At 36.8% G+C, this 17727-nt stretch overlaps 2 protein-coding genes across 10 annotated transcripts; one reads left to right on the top strand and one right to left on the bottom strand.

The window, feature by feature from the left end:
• Nucleotides 1–1214: 1214 nt before the first annotated feature.
• Nucleotides 1215–4177, bottom strand: LOC122017778 (pentatricopeptide repeat-containing protein At3g13880-like). Its single transcript, XM_042575468.1, has one exon. The coding sequence runs from the start codon at nt 3801–3803 to the stop codon at nt 1359–1361; it is 2445 nt and encodes an 814-aa protein (XP_042431402.1). The 5' UTR covers nt 3804–4177; the 3' UTR covers nt 1215–1358.
• Nucleotides 4178–4772: 595 nt separating this feature from the next.
• LOC122014595 lies at nt 4773–12177 on the top strand. 9 transcript variants are annotated; one of them, XR_006120713.1, is made up of 8 exons: nt 4773–6291; nt 6380–7243; nt 7325–7425; nt 9361–9391; nt 9584–9656; nt 11283–11325; nt 11427–11634; nt 11890–12177. XR_006120713.1 is itself a non-coding variant. In XM_042570897.1 (4 exons), the coding sequence occupies exons 1-3, from the start codon at nt 5035–5037 to the stop codon at nt 7352–7354; spliced, it is 2151 nt and encodes a 716-aa protein (XP_042426831.1). In that variant the 5' UTR covers nt 4773–5034; the 3' UTR covers nt 7355–7364; nt 7471–7739. The 9 variants fall into 9 exon arrangements, 3 of the variants coding, with proteins under 3 accessions (XP_042426831.1, XP_042426832.1, XP_042426830.1); XR_006120714.1 differs by having other exon boundaries at nt 9361–9507; XR_006120712.1 differs by having other exon boundaries at nt 9584–11325.
• The last annotated feature ends 5550 nt before the right edge of the window (nt 12178–17727 follow it).

The following is a 17727-nucleotide window of genomic DNA, read 5'->3' as shown; positions in this document are numbered from 1 at the left end:
CAAAATTAGGAACAAAAATGGCAACAAAAAATCTGCGACGAATTCTGGGACAAATTAATCTGGGACGAATCACAAAATTCGTCCCAGAATTCGTCCCAAATTTCGTCCCAGATTTTGGAACGAATTTTGGGACGAAAATTTAATCAAAGAATTTGGCAACAAAATGTTGCCAAATTCATTGCCAATTTTGCAACAAATTTATTATTCGTTGCAAACTTAGGAACAAAAATGGCAACAAAAGAAATTTTGTCACCGAATTTGTCCCCAAATTCGTTGCAATATTAGGGACAAACTTGGCAACAAAATATAATTTGTCACCGAATTCGTCCCCAAATTTGTTGCAAAAATAGAGACAAATTCATTCGTCCCCAAATTCGTTCCTAAGTTTGCAACAAAAATAGTTTTCGTTGCTATTTTTTGCAACGAATTTGGGGACGAAAATTTTATTCGTCGCCAAATTCGTCCCCAAATTCGTTCCCAAATTTGCAACAATTCATAATTCGTTCCAAAAGTTGGCATCAACCATTTTGGGACGAAAAAATTTTCGTCCCAATTTTTGTCCCTAAAATTTTTGCAACGAATTTTTTTTTAAAATTCGTCCCCAATTTTGTCCCAAAATGTCTTTTTTTTTGTAGTGAGACCTTGCTACAAGGCTGTCGCAAAGCCATCGCTAAGAAAGGAGAGGGAAGGGGAGAGGATCGTGCATAGCGATAGGATGCGTGTCGGTGCCAAAGATCGAGAGGAGAGGAGTGTGCCGGAGATTAGAGAGGAGGTTGATTGAATAGGATCGGAAAGAAGAGGAAGATTTTAGGGTGCTGGGAAGAAAAAATCGAGAATGAAAACTTTAATTAGAAAGTTAATTAGTGAGAATTAAGTTTCCATCGCTAAAATAGAGGTAAAAACTTAATTTCGTTATTATTTTAGCAGCAGATTAAGTTTTCGTGACTAATTAAATAGGTTAAATAAGAATAGACATAAAATTAACAACATAATTCCATTGCTAATTCCATTGTTAAATTATTTGAGAGTTTTTGTAGTAGAATAAAAGGTATTTTGGATATAAAATATCTGATTAGATGTTTAGAATGACCTTTTAATTTTAATTTTTGTCCATTACAAATTAGAGAAATTTCTAATATAGTTTTTTCAAAATACCCCTGAGTTTTTGTTATTGTTAAAACGCATTCTTCCGGGATGATTAACTAAACAAATAATTACTTGTTGCACTTGGCTAGTGCATTCTTCACCAATTTACATTCCTTTTAATCAGTTCACAAAGTGTTAGCATCTAAAACAATTTGACTCAAATAAATGAACAAATACGTACACAATATCTACAAAACTTGATTGTTTGTGCTTCACCAATAGTCCCCACAAGAACAGCAACCATCTCTAAAATGATGAAACCGGAATGGATCTCTTAGAACAATCTCCCTCTTTTCACTCATCGAGAACATCTTCATCGAAGTGTGGCAGTCCATGCACACCCTCAAGTTTTTCATAACACAAATTGGTGCCAGTGCAGGTAGATGCATCATTCCAAATGCTACTGCCAACTTCTCGCTGTGATGATTCACAAAAGCTTCACACTGGTTGTTAGGAACTATCTTCTTGATCTTGGATAGCATTTCTTCTAGTTTCTCGTATATTGCAGGACTCTCGGGGTGAGAATTATCACCTGCAACAAAAGAATGGACAGATGCGCCAATCTCAATCCAACTAAGACCTGGTTCCTTCTTCACACCTCTTTCTTTCATCAAATTCCGAGTCTTCATGGCAAAGAATTTCCTCCCAGAATCGAGGTACATATTGTAAAGTATCACATATGGGCTAGAGGAATGAGGATCGAGCTCCATTATTCGTTTTGCGGCACTAGTTGCCATCGCAATGTGCTTGTGAATGCGACATGAACCTAGAAGAGCCATCCATAATGCGTGGTCATCATGAAATCCCGAGTCCAGGATAAACTTCTCAGCATCGACCAATCTTCCTGCCCGTCCAAGGAGGTCAACTATACAAGAGCAGTGTCTTGCATTTGGATCCAAATTATAATCGATTTTCATGCTTTCGTAGTATCGAAGACCCTCTTCGACCAGTCCTCCATGGCTACAAGCAGAAAGAACACCAAGAAAAGTGACATGGTTTGGCACAATTGGGCAGTCCTCCATCTCCTTGAAAAGCATCAGGGCATCTGTTGCGCAACCATGTTGTGCATGACTCGAAATCATAGCAGACCAAGACACTACATCACGATTCTCCATCTCCTGAAATGTGGTTTTAGCAGCATCAATATTTCCGGATCTAGCATACATGAAGATCTGGGAGTTATTCATGACGGCGAACCAACTGAATCCAGCTTTAACAGCATAACACTGGATTTGCTCACCGGACCTTGCCACTGCTAGATTAGCACAGACACTCATTAAGCATGATAAAGTGAAGTGATCAGGCTTTATGCCATTGCTCAGCAAGTCGTGGAACAATCTCAGTGCCCTTTCGAATTGTTCAGTTCGAACACATCCAGAGATCATGGAAGTCCAAGTGACAATGTCTTGCTTAGGTACAGAATTGAAGCATTTGAATCCATCCTCGATGGAACCTGAGTCAGTGTACATCTCAATTAGTGCACTTCCAATGAACTCATCATATTGGAGACTGTTCTTGAGTATCTGTCCATGTATTTGCCTTCCCACCTCAAAATCAGCAATTAAGCTACATGCTTTCACCATGCCCGACAATGTGAATTTTGAAGGCCTAATTCCTCGCCTTAGCATCTCGGAGAAGAGTCTTACTGCTTCAACTTCAACTTTATCTCTATCCATCTCTGACCTTGAAAACCCAGCAATCATGGAATTGAAGACGACGACATTAGGATCAGATAACGACTTAAACACCTCAAGTGCTTCATCCAACAAGCCATTCTTTGAATACAAGTCTATGAGTGCACTGCCCAAAAACACATTGGAGTCCAAACCAACTTTAGTTATGCATCCATGAATCATCTTCCCAAGTTCCACAGCATTGCTGATGTTTGAACAAGACTTGAGCACACTACCTAGAGCAAAAGGATTCATCTGTATTCCCAACCGATGTATCTGAGCAAACGTCCTCAATGTCTCCTCATCCCAACCAATTCGAACATAAGCAGAAATCAAAGAATTCCAAGAAACATCATCCACTTGAGTTGAACTAGCAAAAACCAGCCTCGCTTCACCAATTTTGCCACATTTTGAATACATGTCAATGAGTGAGTTAGTCAAGAAAACATGTCGGGATCCATTGACTAGAATCATCGCGTGAATCACTTTCCCTGTCTTCAAATCCTCAGTTCTAGAACACACATTTAGTGCACTGGCATAGGTGAAACGATCCAGCTTTGCTCCTGTACCTCTTGCCTTACAAAACACATCCAAGGATTTACAACAGAGACCAACTTGAAAATACCCAGAGATGAGTGAATTCCAAGAGACACTATCTCTTCTAGGCAATGTATCGAACAGCCGTTGGGCAAGTACCATTTCTTTGCATTTGCAGTACATGTTCAGGATTGTATTTTGCAAGAACAGACAAGGAACAAAGCACTGCTTGGTGATGTGCGAATGCACTTCTTTCCCATGGAGCAAAGATTGCGATTGTGTAGCAGAAATAAGGAGATCTGAGTACATAGCCTGAGATAGTCTGGGTTGGAGAGGAATTTGCTGTTGCGTTGGGAAGGAGTTGAAGTGCTGTTTGGGTAATCTGTAGAAGAAGACATGCTTCGAAACTTTTCTTAGGCGTGTATGAGTAGGATGCGCAGGTCTCATGGAGGCGGCTGATCGAACTTTATGGATCCGCTGAGCCGATCGAGGTCGGATGTCCTGGAAGTTATCTCCTTTCTTCTTCCCTCGTCGTTCTCGTTCTGTCTCCGGTTTGGACAGCCAGGATACTAGTGCCGAGGAGATATCGTCCCTAGTTTTCGTTCCTAACTCCCCGTAGAGGAAGCGACGCAGGGAGTTAGTGCCGTAGGTGAGTTGGACCGGCGGCGCGACCGCCAATGGGGGAGAGGAGGCAGGGGAAGCCTCGTTTCTTGGGAGTGCGGTTCCTCCCCCGGGGTGACGCGGCGGCCGCCGGCGCAGGGCGAGCGAGCACAGAAAGTAAGAGAGACGGCTCTGGCGGCGGTTACCGTTTTGAGCCAAGGGAAAGCAGGAATCAAATTTATAGCAGAGGCATTTATTAGGAGTTCTCTGTAAAATCCACTTGCGAGTCATTGGATTAAAATGTAAGATAATCTAAACCGTTGAACTAATCTCACTTAATTTATAATGAGTCCTATCGATCCAACCATGCAAACCCTTCGCCCAAGTTTTGTTTAGCAAAAAGGGCCTTTAGGAAGTGAAAACCTATCCAGCTGTATTTGACCAAGATTAAAATTCAACGATTGTAGGTCACCGGAAGAAATCAGAGGTCAACTCAAGAATAATCTATTAATTTATTTTTCTCAAAAATAAAGAAAAATAAAATTTCGACTTAATTAGATCTGTCTTAACAAATACACATCACCAACCTCGATATATTTCCCCAAATAATTAATAATTTCAATTAATAAGATGATTAATCAGGACATCCGTCTGAAAGCACAGCCCTGCTTGAATTATCGTATAATAACTACACGTCCCCAGCAATGCTCAGCCATGCAGCAGGTCCCCACATATGGTTGGTGACCATGTGGATGGTAAACTCTAAGTAAGCGCGTACGGGTTTCTATCTTGGCTATCTTCCTCACTCACACTTAGTTAGGTAAAGTCCCGCTGAGGACACTCCCAAACCACGAGGCTCTCCGCTTCGCTTTTCCTTCTTCCTCTTCTCGTCTCTCGAACGGTTCTGTTCTTCCATTCCGCCTCGCTTTTGATGTCAATTTGAGATTTGGTCTGCCCGCAAAGGTTTATCTGATATGTTTTTCGTTTTTGAGGGGATGATTTGATGTTTGTTGGATTGGATAGGAGGGAGGATTAGGGTTTTGGTGAAGATTGATGCGCAAGGGTGTTGAAGAATCCGATGGAGGAGAAGAAGATGGATCTCGAAGCACCGCTGCTGTCCGTTCGGAGATTCTCGGCGGGGCCGTCGGCTTCTCCGACGCTGCTACCGGAGGAGGAGGGCGAGGCGCGGCCTCCGCCGCCAAGGAGGGCATCGCTTCCGTACTACAAGTCGGATTTGAAATCGGGCCCAGTGCGTGTTCCAGGGGTCGTCCCGTTCGTATGGGAGCAGACTCCGGGGTTGCCTAAGAACGGGGCGCGATCGGCCGTGGACAGCGGTGGGAAGGTGATGAAGGTCCCCAAGCTTCCGCCTGGAAGGATCCAGAACGGCAAGGGGGGAAACTCGTTTCGGGATGCCTTGGCTCCGGCTGTGAAGGTTGGCAGCAGTGTGCGGACTCGTAAAGCTGTGACCTTTGCGCCCGATGCTGGAACTGCCAATTCTTACGAGTCTTCTGAGGACGTGCCTAAGATTGTCGTGGATGAGAGGGTAGAGAAGATTGAGAAGGAAAATAAGGTAGAAAATGCCGATAGGATTGAGATGCCAGTGAAGACAGAGAATATGGAAGAGATTGAGGTGGAGGAAACGGTTGAAAGTGAAGAGAGGATTGAGAAAGCTGAGAAGGTAGAGAAAAAGCTAGAAAAGCAGCCCGTTTCAGCCTCAGAGAATCATAATAAAGAAGACAATGTTGAAGAAGACGCCTTCTCTGATGCGCTTGATACACTATCACGATCGGAGTCATTCTTCATGAATTGTAGTGTCAGTGGCATTAGTGGAATCCCAGATGTGGCCAAGTTCTCGGGCAACTTTCTCAAGGATCCCGAGCTCAGGGATTTCATGATAGAGAGGTTCTTGCCTGCTGCACAGGCAATGTCTTCCGATTCACCCCATTATACCTTTAAAAAATCAGCTGCACCTCCACGAGCGGCTACGAAGCTTCTTGAGAGGGTTGAAACTAGTGATCCTGCCAAGAGGCCACCTATTCCCCTCCAGAAAAATTATGCTTATCCCGAACAGTATGCTAAGGAGTTGGAGGAAGAGGATACCTATGATGAAGACAATGAAGACGGTGAAGATGAGGAGTGCTATGATGATACTGGCCATTTTCCTTCTAAAGGTTGTGGATTGCTTCCTCAATTTTGTTTGAAGAGTTCATTCTGCCTTCTAAATCCAGTCCCAGGGATGAAAGTTCGAGGAAGACACTTGCCTTCAGCAAGGGGAAAGTCTGGAAGCCCACAGATCAAGAATGTATATCCAATATCTCTTGTTCAAGTTGAAGAGGTAAAGTATGGGCAAGATTATTTGTTACGGAATTTTTTTTTTCTTTGGCCTGTTATTGATTTGTGTTGTCTTAAATTTTCTTGTTTAGCTCTCATGGGAAGCTGTTTATGGAAAAAAATTGGGTCTGGAACATTCTCCCCAGAAAGAAGTGATAGGTAAATTGAGTGAATCTGATACTCTTACAGCTGATTGTTCATCTGCATTTGGTAATTCAGTGGCTACCGGAGGTACAACCCCTGATAAAAATGATGGCCATCCATCAACTGTTCATGAAAGGAAGGATTCTGTTGGAATTCTAAGCAGAGAAAGCAATTGTAGTAAGATTGATGGTTCTGATGCTGGCGAGAAAAGCAGCGGAAGCTACAGGGAAATAAATCACAGCAACCAAATAGGTTCAGAGTCCATGAGCTCTTTATTGGACAAAACTCTGCGTGTAGATTCAGGTAATAGACCAGGATCTTCGGACTCAAAGGCTAGTTCCTTCTATGCTGTCAGTGATACTAGAAGTATGATGAGTTCTGGTGAGATTGGTATAGATAGTTGGAGTAGAGAAAGTATAGTTGCTGGAGCTGATAAAAAAAATGCATTGCAACCAGAAGTCACCAAAGTTTCTATGCCCATTTCACTCTTCCCTTCAAAAAGATTAAATAATGGGAATATGGATGTTGATGATAATAGAAATCGTGGCAATGATAGTGAGCCATTGCATTTGAAGAGCGGCATTAATCCTTTGCTGTCACTGCTGCCTCCACCATTGCCGAAATCACCATCAGAGTCTTGGCTTTCTAGAACTTTGCCTTCTGTCTCATCAAAAAATCCAACTCCACAGTCATTATTAGGCATTCAACTTCAGAATAGGAAACAAACTGTGCAAACACCCTCTAATGACGTGAAACAAGAAACAAATATCAGGCCTTCAAGATCACGACGTCGACAGATTCGATTTGCTGAGGTAACCCTTTTAAAATCAAACAATAGTTATAATGAATTATGAATTTCATACGTTCTTTAATCTATCTACATATCCTTCTAGGTGCTGTCAAAACCTGACTCACAAATATAAGAAAAATGAGGTGTAAACTTACTTTTCTTCCACCATCACACCATATCTTATGATTACAGAGGATAGAGAAGGTAATACAGTTTAGTTTTTTTTTAACTCCCCTACTTTATTTATAGGTGGTTTGACCTCGTGGCGATTCTTCTGGCAATCTCAAATGCGCTTCCCTTATTAATTCCCGTATTATGCTGTATGTAACTTGAGCTATTGCTCGTTCAAAATATTTCATTCTTGTAAATTATAAATTGTTCAACAGGAGGACTAAACACATTGTCTTAACCACATGTCGATCACTTGTGCAGCAATATGCATGTTGTGTTAGTTCATTTGCCATTTCCAACAAGTGTATACATTCAATTAAAAAATGTAATATCATACTTTGCCATTAGTTCTTTATGTATTTATGAAGTATTTCATTGATCTATGCATTAGTTTTTTTTTTCCTACAGCAGAAACAATTTGCAGCTGTCTAGTAGTACAATTTATTAATTTTATAGCTGACTTTCATGCTAATCACAAACAATTCTTGTCTCGTGAGTGTTTTTATCTCTATAATATGATGCTGCATTATGTAACCATTTTTTATTGGTAGCTTTGGTTCAAGTTGAAACGAAGAATTTGATGATAGTTGGAGTGAATTTGTAAAACCACATTGGTTAATCTGCTGGAATATACTCCAGCTTTCTTTTCTTTGTCCTTTTGTAGCATAGAGATAAACCCTAGATCTTTTTTGTAATCTTCTTGATGTTTTATAAATGGAGTTAGTATATATACTTTTCTGTGAGCAAACTGTACAAATGTGCTGCTGACTCGTACAGTTCTACGTGCAAGTTTTGCATGTGAATATGACAAAGATTGCATGTCATGTCACTAATCAAACATCTGGCATTTCCTTTCTGAAATTGTCATTCCCGCTTACAATGTTCTTGTATTTGGTCTCCTTTTAATGATTGATAACAGATACTAGTCAAATTGTCTGTGACTCTGTATAAAACGCATGAATGCATTAGAATTGTTTTTGATATTTAAGGGTTCAGTATTAAACTCGATGAGAGGGTAAGTTGCTAAAAAGGGGTAGCTAAAATGAAGTCTAGGATATAACTAGTTTCTTTTTTTTTAATTTCATCATCATCATACCATATTTGTCCCAAGTTATTTGGCACCAGTTGAGGCTGGTTGCACGTATCTTATCTCATTATAGAACTCTTTGTGACACCATCATTAGTAATGTTCAAGTCTTCCTCTACTTTTCAACACATAAATCTTTCTTTGTTTGAGAACATGTCATGCAATCTTAGATATTTAATCTTTCTTATCTAACAAACAAAAGAATTTTTTTTGAATATTTACAGTATCCTTATGCAAGGCCTTTTTTGCCGCCATATTCTTGTTATTTAAAATAAAAATGTTATTTTTTTTTTACCAGAAAATGTATCTTTTTCATGTAAATTTGGCATTTAAATTGCATGATTATTGTTTCCATCATCTCATTTTCTGCCAGATATAAATTTTGAACTACCACAGAAACTTAGGCATAAAGGTCAGTGGTATTTTATGTGTAAGCTACACAACTCAATCAGATTTATGTCTCCTACTCTGGTTTCTTAGATTAATATTTCTTCAACCCTGGTAATGCTAGATTAACCCTACTATCTCTGTGTATGTTGTCTGAGTTCATATTGGTTGTTCCACATCCCACTCTGCTGAAGCTTCTAATAATTGAGGCTAGTTTAGTGTATCAGTATTTAGTGGCCACATGCCGGTTAGTAATACCCATGGCTGGAGTCAAGGTTGATTCCAGAGTTTGGTAGAAATCCTTGACTGTTTAAAATATTTTATCCATATCTTTCTAGTCAAAGGGAGGCATCTCACTGAGCGGTGTGGTAACTTAGACCCAACTTTTTAAAAATACTTATTTACTGGCGAATCTTATACATGCATCTTCGTTTTTTTAGATGTTCGCTTTTTGTTTTTCACACTGATATTGTACCGTGAATTTGCAATAGCAGGTATACGAAGGATCGGAATTGTGAGGGGAGGGTGAGTATCACTGGTCACAAATCGTTTCTTTTATCCTAAATCTAAGATTCATGATCCTTGATCGCACTGTTGGGTAATCAACTAGAATTTCTCTTTTCGAAATCTTTGAAAAAAAGGTAATTCGTATAATGAAGTTTACAAGGAGTATAAGATAAAGATTGTTGTAGCTCTTTGTTGATGTAACTTGCACAGATTTGAAGCATAGAGCAGTAGCAGCACGAACAGAGAGAAAGAAGACTAGAAGGTTGCACAGAAGTTCTTATCGGTATGTACTTTTATAAGCATTGTTCGATTGATCGAAAAAGTCGTCGATGGATCTTTTCGGTCGATCGATCTCCTTATCGGTTGACTGATCAACTAATCTTTCTTCTTCGGTGAGTTCCGATCTTTGTGTCGTTAATGTCATTTAATGTTTGATCGATCATCTTGATTGGTTGACTGATCCTTGTGTTTTTCAATTTTGCCGAGATCGAATCTGCCACTATGTTTATCAAATTAGGTTCGGTTGACCGATTCACCTAAATTCCAAATGTGTTCTGTGCGACTTGAACTTGTGTCATGTCAGCTTGGTTCAATCGACTGAACCTTCTATTCGGTCGGCCGATCCTTTCAATTTTTGCAAAATGGAGTTAGTTCGATATAATAATAATATTCTTGTATAACAAAGTTAGTATAATATTAAATAATGCATAAGTAAGAGAAGATAGTAAGACATGTTTGGATCTCAACTTGGAGACCTCCTGATTTCTTCAGTTGGATCAACGACCTAGGGTTTGTCCTTTCCTGGGACATGACCTCCCCATTGCTCCACTCTAGTTGCTTATCTCAACTTACAAACCAAACATTTATCCTCCAAATCTATTTTGGCTAAGATTGTTTTTGCAATACTAAATTAGCCAATAATAATAATAATAGTAATGTAAAATGTTATAGTAAAACTAAACTTAAGTTTACCGATCGGAAGCCTTTCGATCAACTTTGCTTGGAGTTCACTCCTCTAAAATTTTTCATTACCTAAGGTTGCCTCTTAGGGTTTTCACTTTTCACCACTTGATTTTACTTATCAGAACTTTTACTTAGACTTCACTCTTCCAAGACCTAGGATTATCTTCCCCTAAGGTTTTCCTCTTTACCTAGGGTTACCTCCTCCTAGGGTATTCTTCTTGCCAAGCATTAGTCACCTTTATCTGTTTGGATTTAGCCATTCGGTAGACTACTTACCATTTGTCAGTCATCTAGTCAACATTGACTTGATTAGACTCCATTTAATATATTGTCAAACAAACATCAAAATCTAAGATCTCGATTACACCAACCGTATACATCTATGTCCACATGGTTTAGGGTTTTAAGCATCATGGTCTCTGTTTCTCCAGAAAAGACTAGTACTAAGCTAGAATTTTATTCTCTTCTTTAAACTGTGTGCAGTCGCACATAGGCCGCCATATTTCTGTTTTTTGCCTCCACCATTAATTCAGTTTTTTGATCTTATACAAGGGATTTTTTATTTATTTAAACGGTTGGCCTGAGGCCTGGAACAAGAATACATTATGAGAACACTTAATTATTTTTCTTGTGGTTAGTTGGTGGTTGGCTTAGGATCAACACTAACATCAGCTTGACAAAGACCATCAAGCATTAATTTTGAGCAAATACTTAAACTGGTCCTTACCAAAATGTTTGGTGAAACAATTTGATGACCAAGTAGAATATTTTATTATAATAGGTGAGTGGATTTAAAGCGAATATTTTGAACTAGAAATTCTTCACTAGTAGGAGCAGATAAGGTATATATATTTGCCCATTAATTTTTGGTCTGGGGCTTGTTGGTGATTCTGATTAACTTACAGTATCTCTATCTTTTCCTCTTGCCTGAAAATGCAAGTTGCAGATTAGTGTCTACACCCATGCTGAAGATACTACCAAACCAGGAGGTAACACAAGACAAGGCTTATGCCATAATTTTGACCTTATATTCAACACAAATTTTGTTTGTTATATTTTGACGATTATGTGTGGGGTCGCATTATATCAGAGTCCAGCAAATGAAAGCGGCATAAAATGTTGCTATTGTCGATGGAGGTCTCTTTTTGTCAATGTCAAACTCATGAGGGGTCCATCTAGATGCTGCTCATTTCTAGTGCCTTTGACAAGCTTATGAACAGCCACGTATCTATCTCATGCCAAAGGAGAAAACTCTAGTTCTTGTCTAGTTGAAAGCGATCAGTAAATGGGATAACTAGGTGAGAAATTTTCACTTTACCTTCATTTTTTTCCCTTTTTTTATAAATACCTTTGAATTAAGGTAAACTTGCTCTAAAATCTCCATACAAATTTAAACATTTACATTCAGTCCCTACGTCAGATTTTTTTTCTTCCCGATACCTGACCAAACGTATTTGTTTGTTTCAACTCCCTAACCCATGCGAAATTACCAACTTGCTCTCTTATTAAATTAAAATTTTCAAATATTGCTTATTTCTCCTTTCTTTCCCAAGTGCCGACGCACTACCTCCCCTTACTTCGAGCCTACATGATTCCAAGCCATCGGCGACGCAGTACCCGACTTCCCCTCCAAATCATTGGCAGCGACTTGATCTCCCTTTACTTCAACTCTAAAGCATCTCCATCGATGTTGAAGACAAAAATCGGAGAACCGGTAGAATCCTACTTTCAGCTTCAACCCAAGAATCATCGGTAAGTTATAATTTTCTGTCCTAGATTTTGACTAATTTGTTATTCTTGTGTGAAAAATTGAAGCTTTAGGTCATGAGTGTTTTAGTTCATGGTTGTTTTCGATTTTGTGAGGTTGAAGTTGAATAAAATTCGATTTCTATTTTGGAGTTGTAAATTTATGAATGAATTTGTATTGCATCTTTTTCAATTCAAAGAAAGAATGAGATATGTGGGCATTTTGTAGTGTGGTATACAATGCACAATCTCTCAATCAACTTAAATTTGGATATATTATATATACCGAATCAAGTAGTGTTTTTAGTAGGGTGTCACAAGAGTGTCAAACCTTCGTACAAATGTACTCAATAGTTTGCAAATTATACTTATATTGTGCAAATATATATATACCTAAATTGAAGTCAACTGTACCTGATTTTTTTTTTATAATGACTTTTAAAGGAGCTTACTAAGTATGACAAAATCTCCATAAGCAAATGAGATGATCATATTCAGCTCCCGCAATCAAGAAAGGGTCAAGAAACAAGTTCATGCAGAAATAGTTATGGGTACATTCAGCCAAGTGTTTTCTATAAGAGATACATTCATCTAACTTAAACAAGTCTATTAATTAATCACTAACATGCAGAGAATCCAATTTGTTTATTAACTCTTCATACATGTCAACGATCTTAGATGCATTTTTACGGTACTCATAAGCTAACCCTAGCTGAATATTGATTAACTTAGATAGTTCTTTAGTTTGCTTCTTTATTTGACTAGAACTTGAAGAGGCAATTGAAGTTGACACTGAAGTTGAGCTCGAACATCTTTTGGAAGTAGGGGTGAAGAAAGCACATTGTCTATCCTTGTATGAATTAAAAGCTATCAATGCTTCCTCTTTACTCAGATATGATTTGTGCAATGCGCCGCTAAATTTGTTAACTTGAGCATGTGTTTCTTCCCAACTTTCATAAACACAAGGGTTTCATTCCAACAAAAACAACATACGTTTTCCTCTATATTTACAATAAACAAACATTTCAACCATAAATCCCTTCTAAATAGTATGTTGAAATAAAATCTTAGGGCTCACAATTTTAGCACTCAAATCTCTCTTTCCGTCGCCATCTATCTTGTTGTCATTGCCTCTATTGTCGTCGTCACCGTTTTTAGGATACAGATCGAAGTTTGCGAGAGGGAGTTGGGAGGGAGAAGATCGATTTTAGGGAGTTGGGTGGGAGGGTTTTACCGCCTCTGCTTTGGCTTTTAGGATTTTTTACCCACTCACGTGAGGATCATGTACACAACAACTGTTAAGTATTTTGTTTTAACAGCTTGGTAGGGACATATTTCAAATGAGGAGGTTGTGTACCTGGATACTTAAATCTTATATAATTATACTCAATTAAACTATATTTATACTCAATTAAACTACATTTATACTTTATTTAGGATAATTTGTACCTAATTAACCTAATTTGTACATATTGATGATTGATCAACTTATTATAGATAATGCTCAATTGGATAGAAAATATGCTTGATTTTGTTTAAATTGTTCTAAATTAATATGGAATTATAACTCCTTTTAGACATTTTTACCTAATTAAATTGTATTTATATGATTAATGGCACATAAATTTGGACATTTAATTATACCAAATTAACATACAATTATACTTAATTTTGGAAAATTTATACCTAATAAAGTGAAGCAATAGTGTCATTAACCTCTTCTAGAATTTGGTTATAAGTATATATCACATCATGTGAATATCCTATACATTTTCCTCCTCTATTTATGTTAATATAACTTTTGCCCTACCGATGGAAATAATCATCACTAGTGATGCTATTGACCACACTAAATGTGAAGTAGCAGATTCTACAACGTCCTAATTAATGCCTATATTGTGTCCAAATGTAACTGATGCTTTATAAATTGTACTAAAATTGTGTACATATATGATCAAGTGTGTACACAAGGTGATATAACCAAAACAACTCATAAACATTAATCTCTTCTAAAATTTGGTTATGGATGTATATCACATTATGTGAATATCCCATATATTTTCCTCTTCTATTTATGTTAATATTGACTCTCATATTGGTTCATCCATCATGTGGATATTTTGTGGATTTATACGTATCTTATACTAATAAAGTGGATTTATACAAGAATTTCTACAAGAAATAAGTTGAATTCATATCAAGTATGTACACAAGGTGATATGGTCAAAACAACTCACAAACATTAACCTCTTCTAAAATTTGATTATGGTTGTATATCACATCATATGAATATCCCATACATTATTATCTTTCAATACTTATGGACTCTCATATTGATAGTCCTATTGTAGATAATGCTCAATTTGATAGAAATTATACTAGATTTAGTAAACATTGGGTTAGATTTAGAAGGAAGTATACCTAATTTTGGACTTTTTGTACCTAAATTTTGTCACATGACTCTAATAAGTTTTGATAGTCCTATTGTAGATAGTGCTTAATTTGATAGGAATTATACTAAATTTAGTAAATATTGTGCTGTATTTAGAGGGAAGTATACATAATATTGGACTTGTTGTATCTAAATTTTGTCACATAGCTCTAATAAGTTTTGATAGTCCTATTGTAGATAGTGCTCAATTTGATAGGAATTATACTAGATTTAGTAATCATTTGGGTGAATTTAGAAGGAAGTATACCTGATTTTGGACTTTTTATACCTAAATTTTGTCACATGATTCTAACAAGTTTTAATAGTTTTATTGTAGATAGTGCTCGATTTAATAGGAATTATACTAAATTTAATAAACATTGTGCTACATTTAGAGGGAAGTATACCTAATATTGGACCTTTTGTACCTAAATTTTATCACATAACTCTAACAAGTTTTGATAGTCCTATTGTAGATAGTGCTCAATTTGATAGGAATTATGCTAGATTTAGTAAACATTGGGTTGCATTTAGAAGGAAGTATATATGATTTTAGACTTGTTGTATCTAAATTTTGTCACATGGCTCTAACAAGTTTTGATAGCCTTATTGTAGATAGTGCTCAATTTGATAGGAATTATACTAAATTTAGTAAACGTTGTGCTGCATTTAGAGGGAAGTATACCTAATATTGAACTTTTTGTACCTAAATTTTATCACATGACTCTAACACGTTTTGATAGTCCTATTATAGATAGTGCTCAATTTGATAAGAATTATACTAGATTTAGTAAACATTGGCTGGATTTAGAAGGAAGTATACCTAATTTTGGACTTTTTGTACCTAAATTTGGTCACATGGCTCTAAAAAGTTTTGATAGTCTTATTGTAGATAGTGCTCAATTTGATAGAAATTATACTAGATTTAGTAAATATTAGGCTAGATTTAGTAAATATTAGGCTGGATTTAGAAGGAAGTATACTTGATTTTGGACTTTTTGTATCTAAATTTTCTCACATGACTCTCACAAGTTTTGATAGTCCTATTGTAGATAGTGCTCACTTTGATAGAATTATACTAGATTTAGTAAACATTGTGCTGTATTTAGAAGGAAATATACTTGATTTTGGACTCTTTGTACCTAAACTTTATCACATGGCTCTAACAAATTTAGATAGCTCTATTGTAGATAGTGCTCAATTTGATAGGAATTATACTAGATTTAGTAAATATTGGGTTGAATTTAGAAGGAAGTATACTTGATTTTGGACTTTTTGTACCTAAATTTTGTCACATGGATCTAACAAGTTCTGATAGTCCTATTGTAGATAATGCTCACTTTGATAGGAATTATACTAGATTTAGTAAACATTATGCTGTATTTAGAATGAAATATACCTGATTTTGGATTTTTTTTGTAGTTATATTTCGTACCTAATTAATAGTTTCATCAATGACCATTATGTACAATTATGATCAATGACGTCTCTTAATAATATTTTGAGCAATAGTTAAGGTTATTATCGACCTATTGTTGATAATGCTTAATTGGCTACAAAATATACTAGAATTTAGTATAAATTATCCTAAATTTTGGAGGTGGTATACCTGATTTTTGACCTTTTGTACTTATAAATTGTGTGCTCAGGTTGTCATCACTCAACAGAATTTCTACAGAATAAAAACCATATATCTGTCATCATAATAGGACAAAAACCAATAGTACGAGAAGAATTAACCATCACATCTGTTTTTCCATAAACAACTCAGAGGACGAGAAAAATTAAATATTTTTTTCAATAATCCATTATCATATGATAATATCGTTGATGCAACACGTGCCCGATAATTGTTCATCTTCACGTTATTGGCAAATCTCCAGAAATCATCAGTGTTACGGGATGACATTAACCCACATGCAGGCATAGATACCACAATCAAGAGTGGCACCTTGATGACGACAATCTGCTCTGATCACCCCTGACTGCCTATGGCGAAACCTAAGAGATGAGCAATGCAACCAGCCAAAAACTGTGCCTACAAAATAGGAAATGCTTTAATACTCGGTCTTAAGACTTAATGTAGTAGAATATTGTTAAACTCACATATACTCTAGCTGCCCCAGCTGAAAAGGAATCATGGTTTGAATTCCATAATTTGAATTTTCCTTCAGATACTTCAAAAACCAATAGATACCAATGTCATCTATCATTAATAGGGAAAATTATATATTTGCATCTTGTAAATATATCTTCATTTAGATCCTGCAGTCTTCTACTGGTGGTCGATGTCAACCTGACAAGAAAAGGTTCGTATTCCATGTTCTGTAATTGTCATATACCTCTAAATGCAGCAACACTTCTTGCTAGATATTTAAAATAAGAGTACAAATGTTATCTTAATCTATCTTAATCTAATAAGAAGTACAATTAAATATCAACTGTGCTACAAACCTGCATAGTAGTGTCCATACAGTATATCTCAAACTCATAAGTTGGACTCTGTTTTTTCATAATCCTCATGTAAACGTTTATGATTTGACTATCAACCGGCTTACCAAATAAAAAAGGACATAATACAGGTCCAGTCAAGCTCAGGAAGTCATCTTGCCAAATGACAACACTAGATGGAGAGAAAAATTATTTCCATTACAAATATTGAGAAAGAAGTGTTAAGACAAAATTTAACATAATCAAATTAAACTTACTCCAATTCATCCCTAGACAAAAATTCTGTCAACACCTTTCTCTTTTCTTCTAATCCTTCTTTATGACCACATAAATCACCTCTGTCTTTATATGCATCCATTTTATTCTTGACAGGATTCTTGCCATCCTTCTCAACATCTACGATGGATTTTATCTATACGACAACATATTTAGTAATATAAGTTAAAATTCATACATGTTTAGCAATAATATATAATAACACACAAAAAATAGTAGACTTCAAAATAACCATTCTAGGTTATGCTCCATCTATCTATTTTTTTTCCCTTCCTCCTGCGTTTTGGTGTTGAGCTAGGGGGAGTTACAAACGTTGACGTCTTTCTTTTCGCGATACGATCAGCCCTATTTCTCACAGTATCCATAATAGAAGATTGAAAAAGACTGATCTTCTCTATTTTTGAAGTAGCAACGTCACTACCAGAAACATGCTCTTCACTTGAACCACTATTCTTTTCTACTTCCAATCCATCACCATCAGATCCTA

This window comes from Zingiber officinale, chromosome 8B (assembly GCF_018446385.1).
Source record: "Zingiber officinale cultivar Zhangliang chromosome 8B, Zo_v1.1, whole genome shotgun sequence".
Lineage (NCBI taxonomy): Eukaryota > Viridiplantae > Streptophyta > Magnoliopsida > Zingiberales > Zingiberaceae > Zingiber > Zingiber officinale.
Note: the sequence above shows the minus strand (reverse complement) of the source record. Positions and strands in the feature narration are given on the sequence as shown.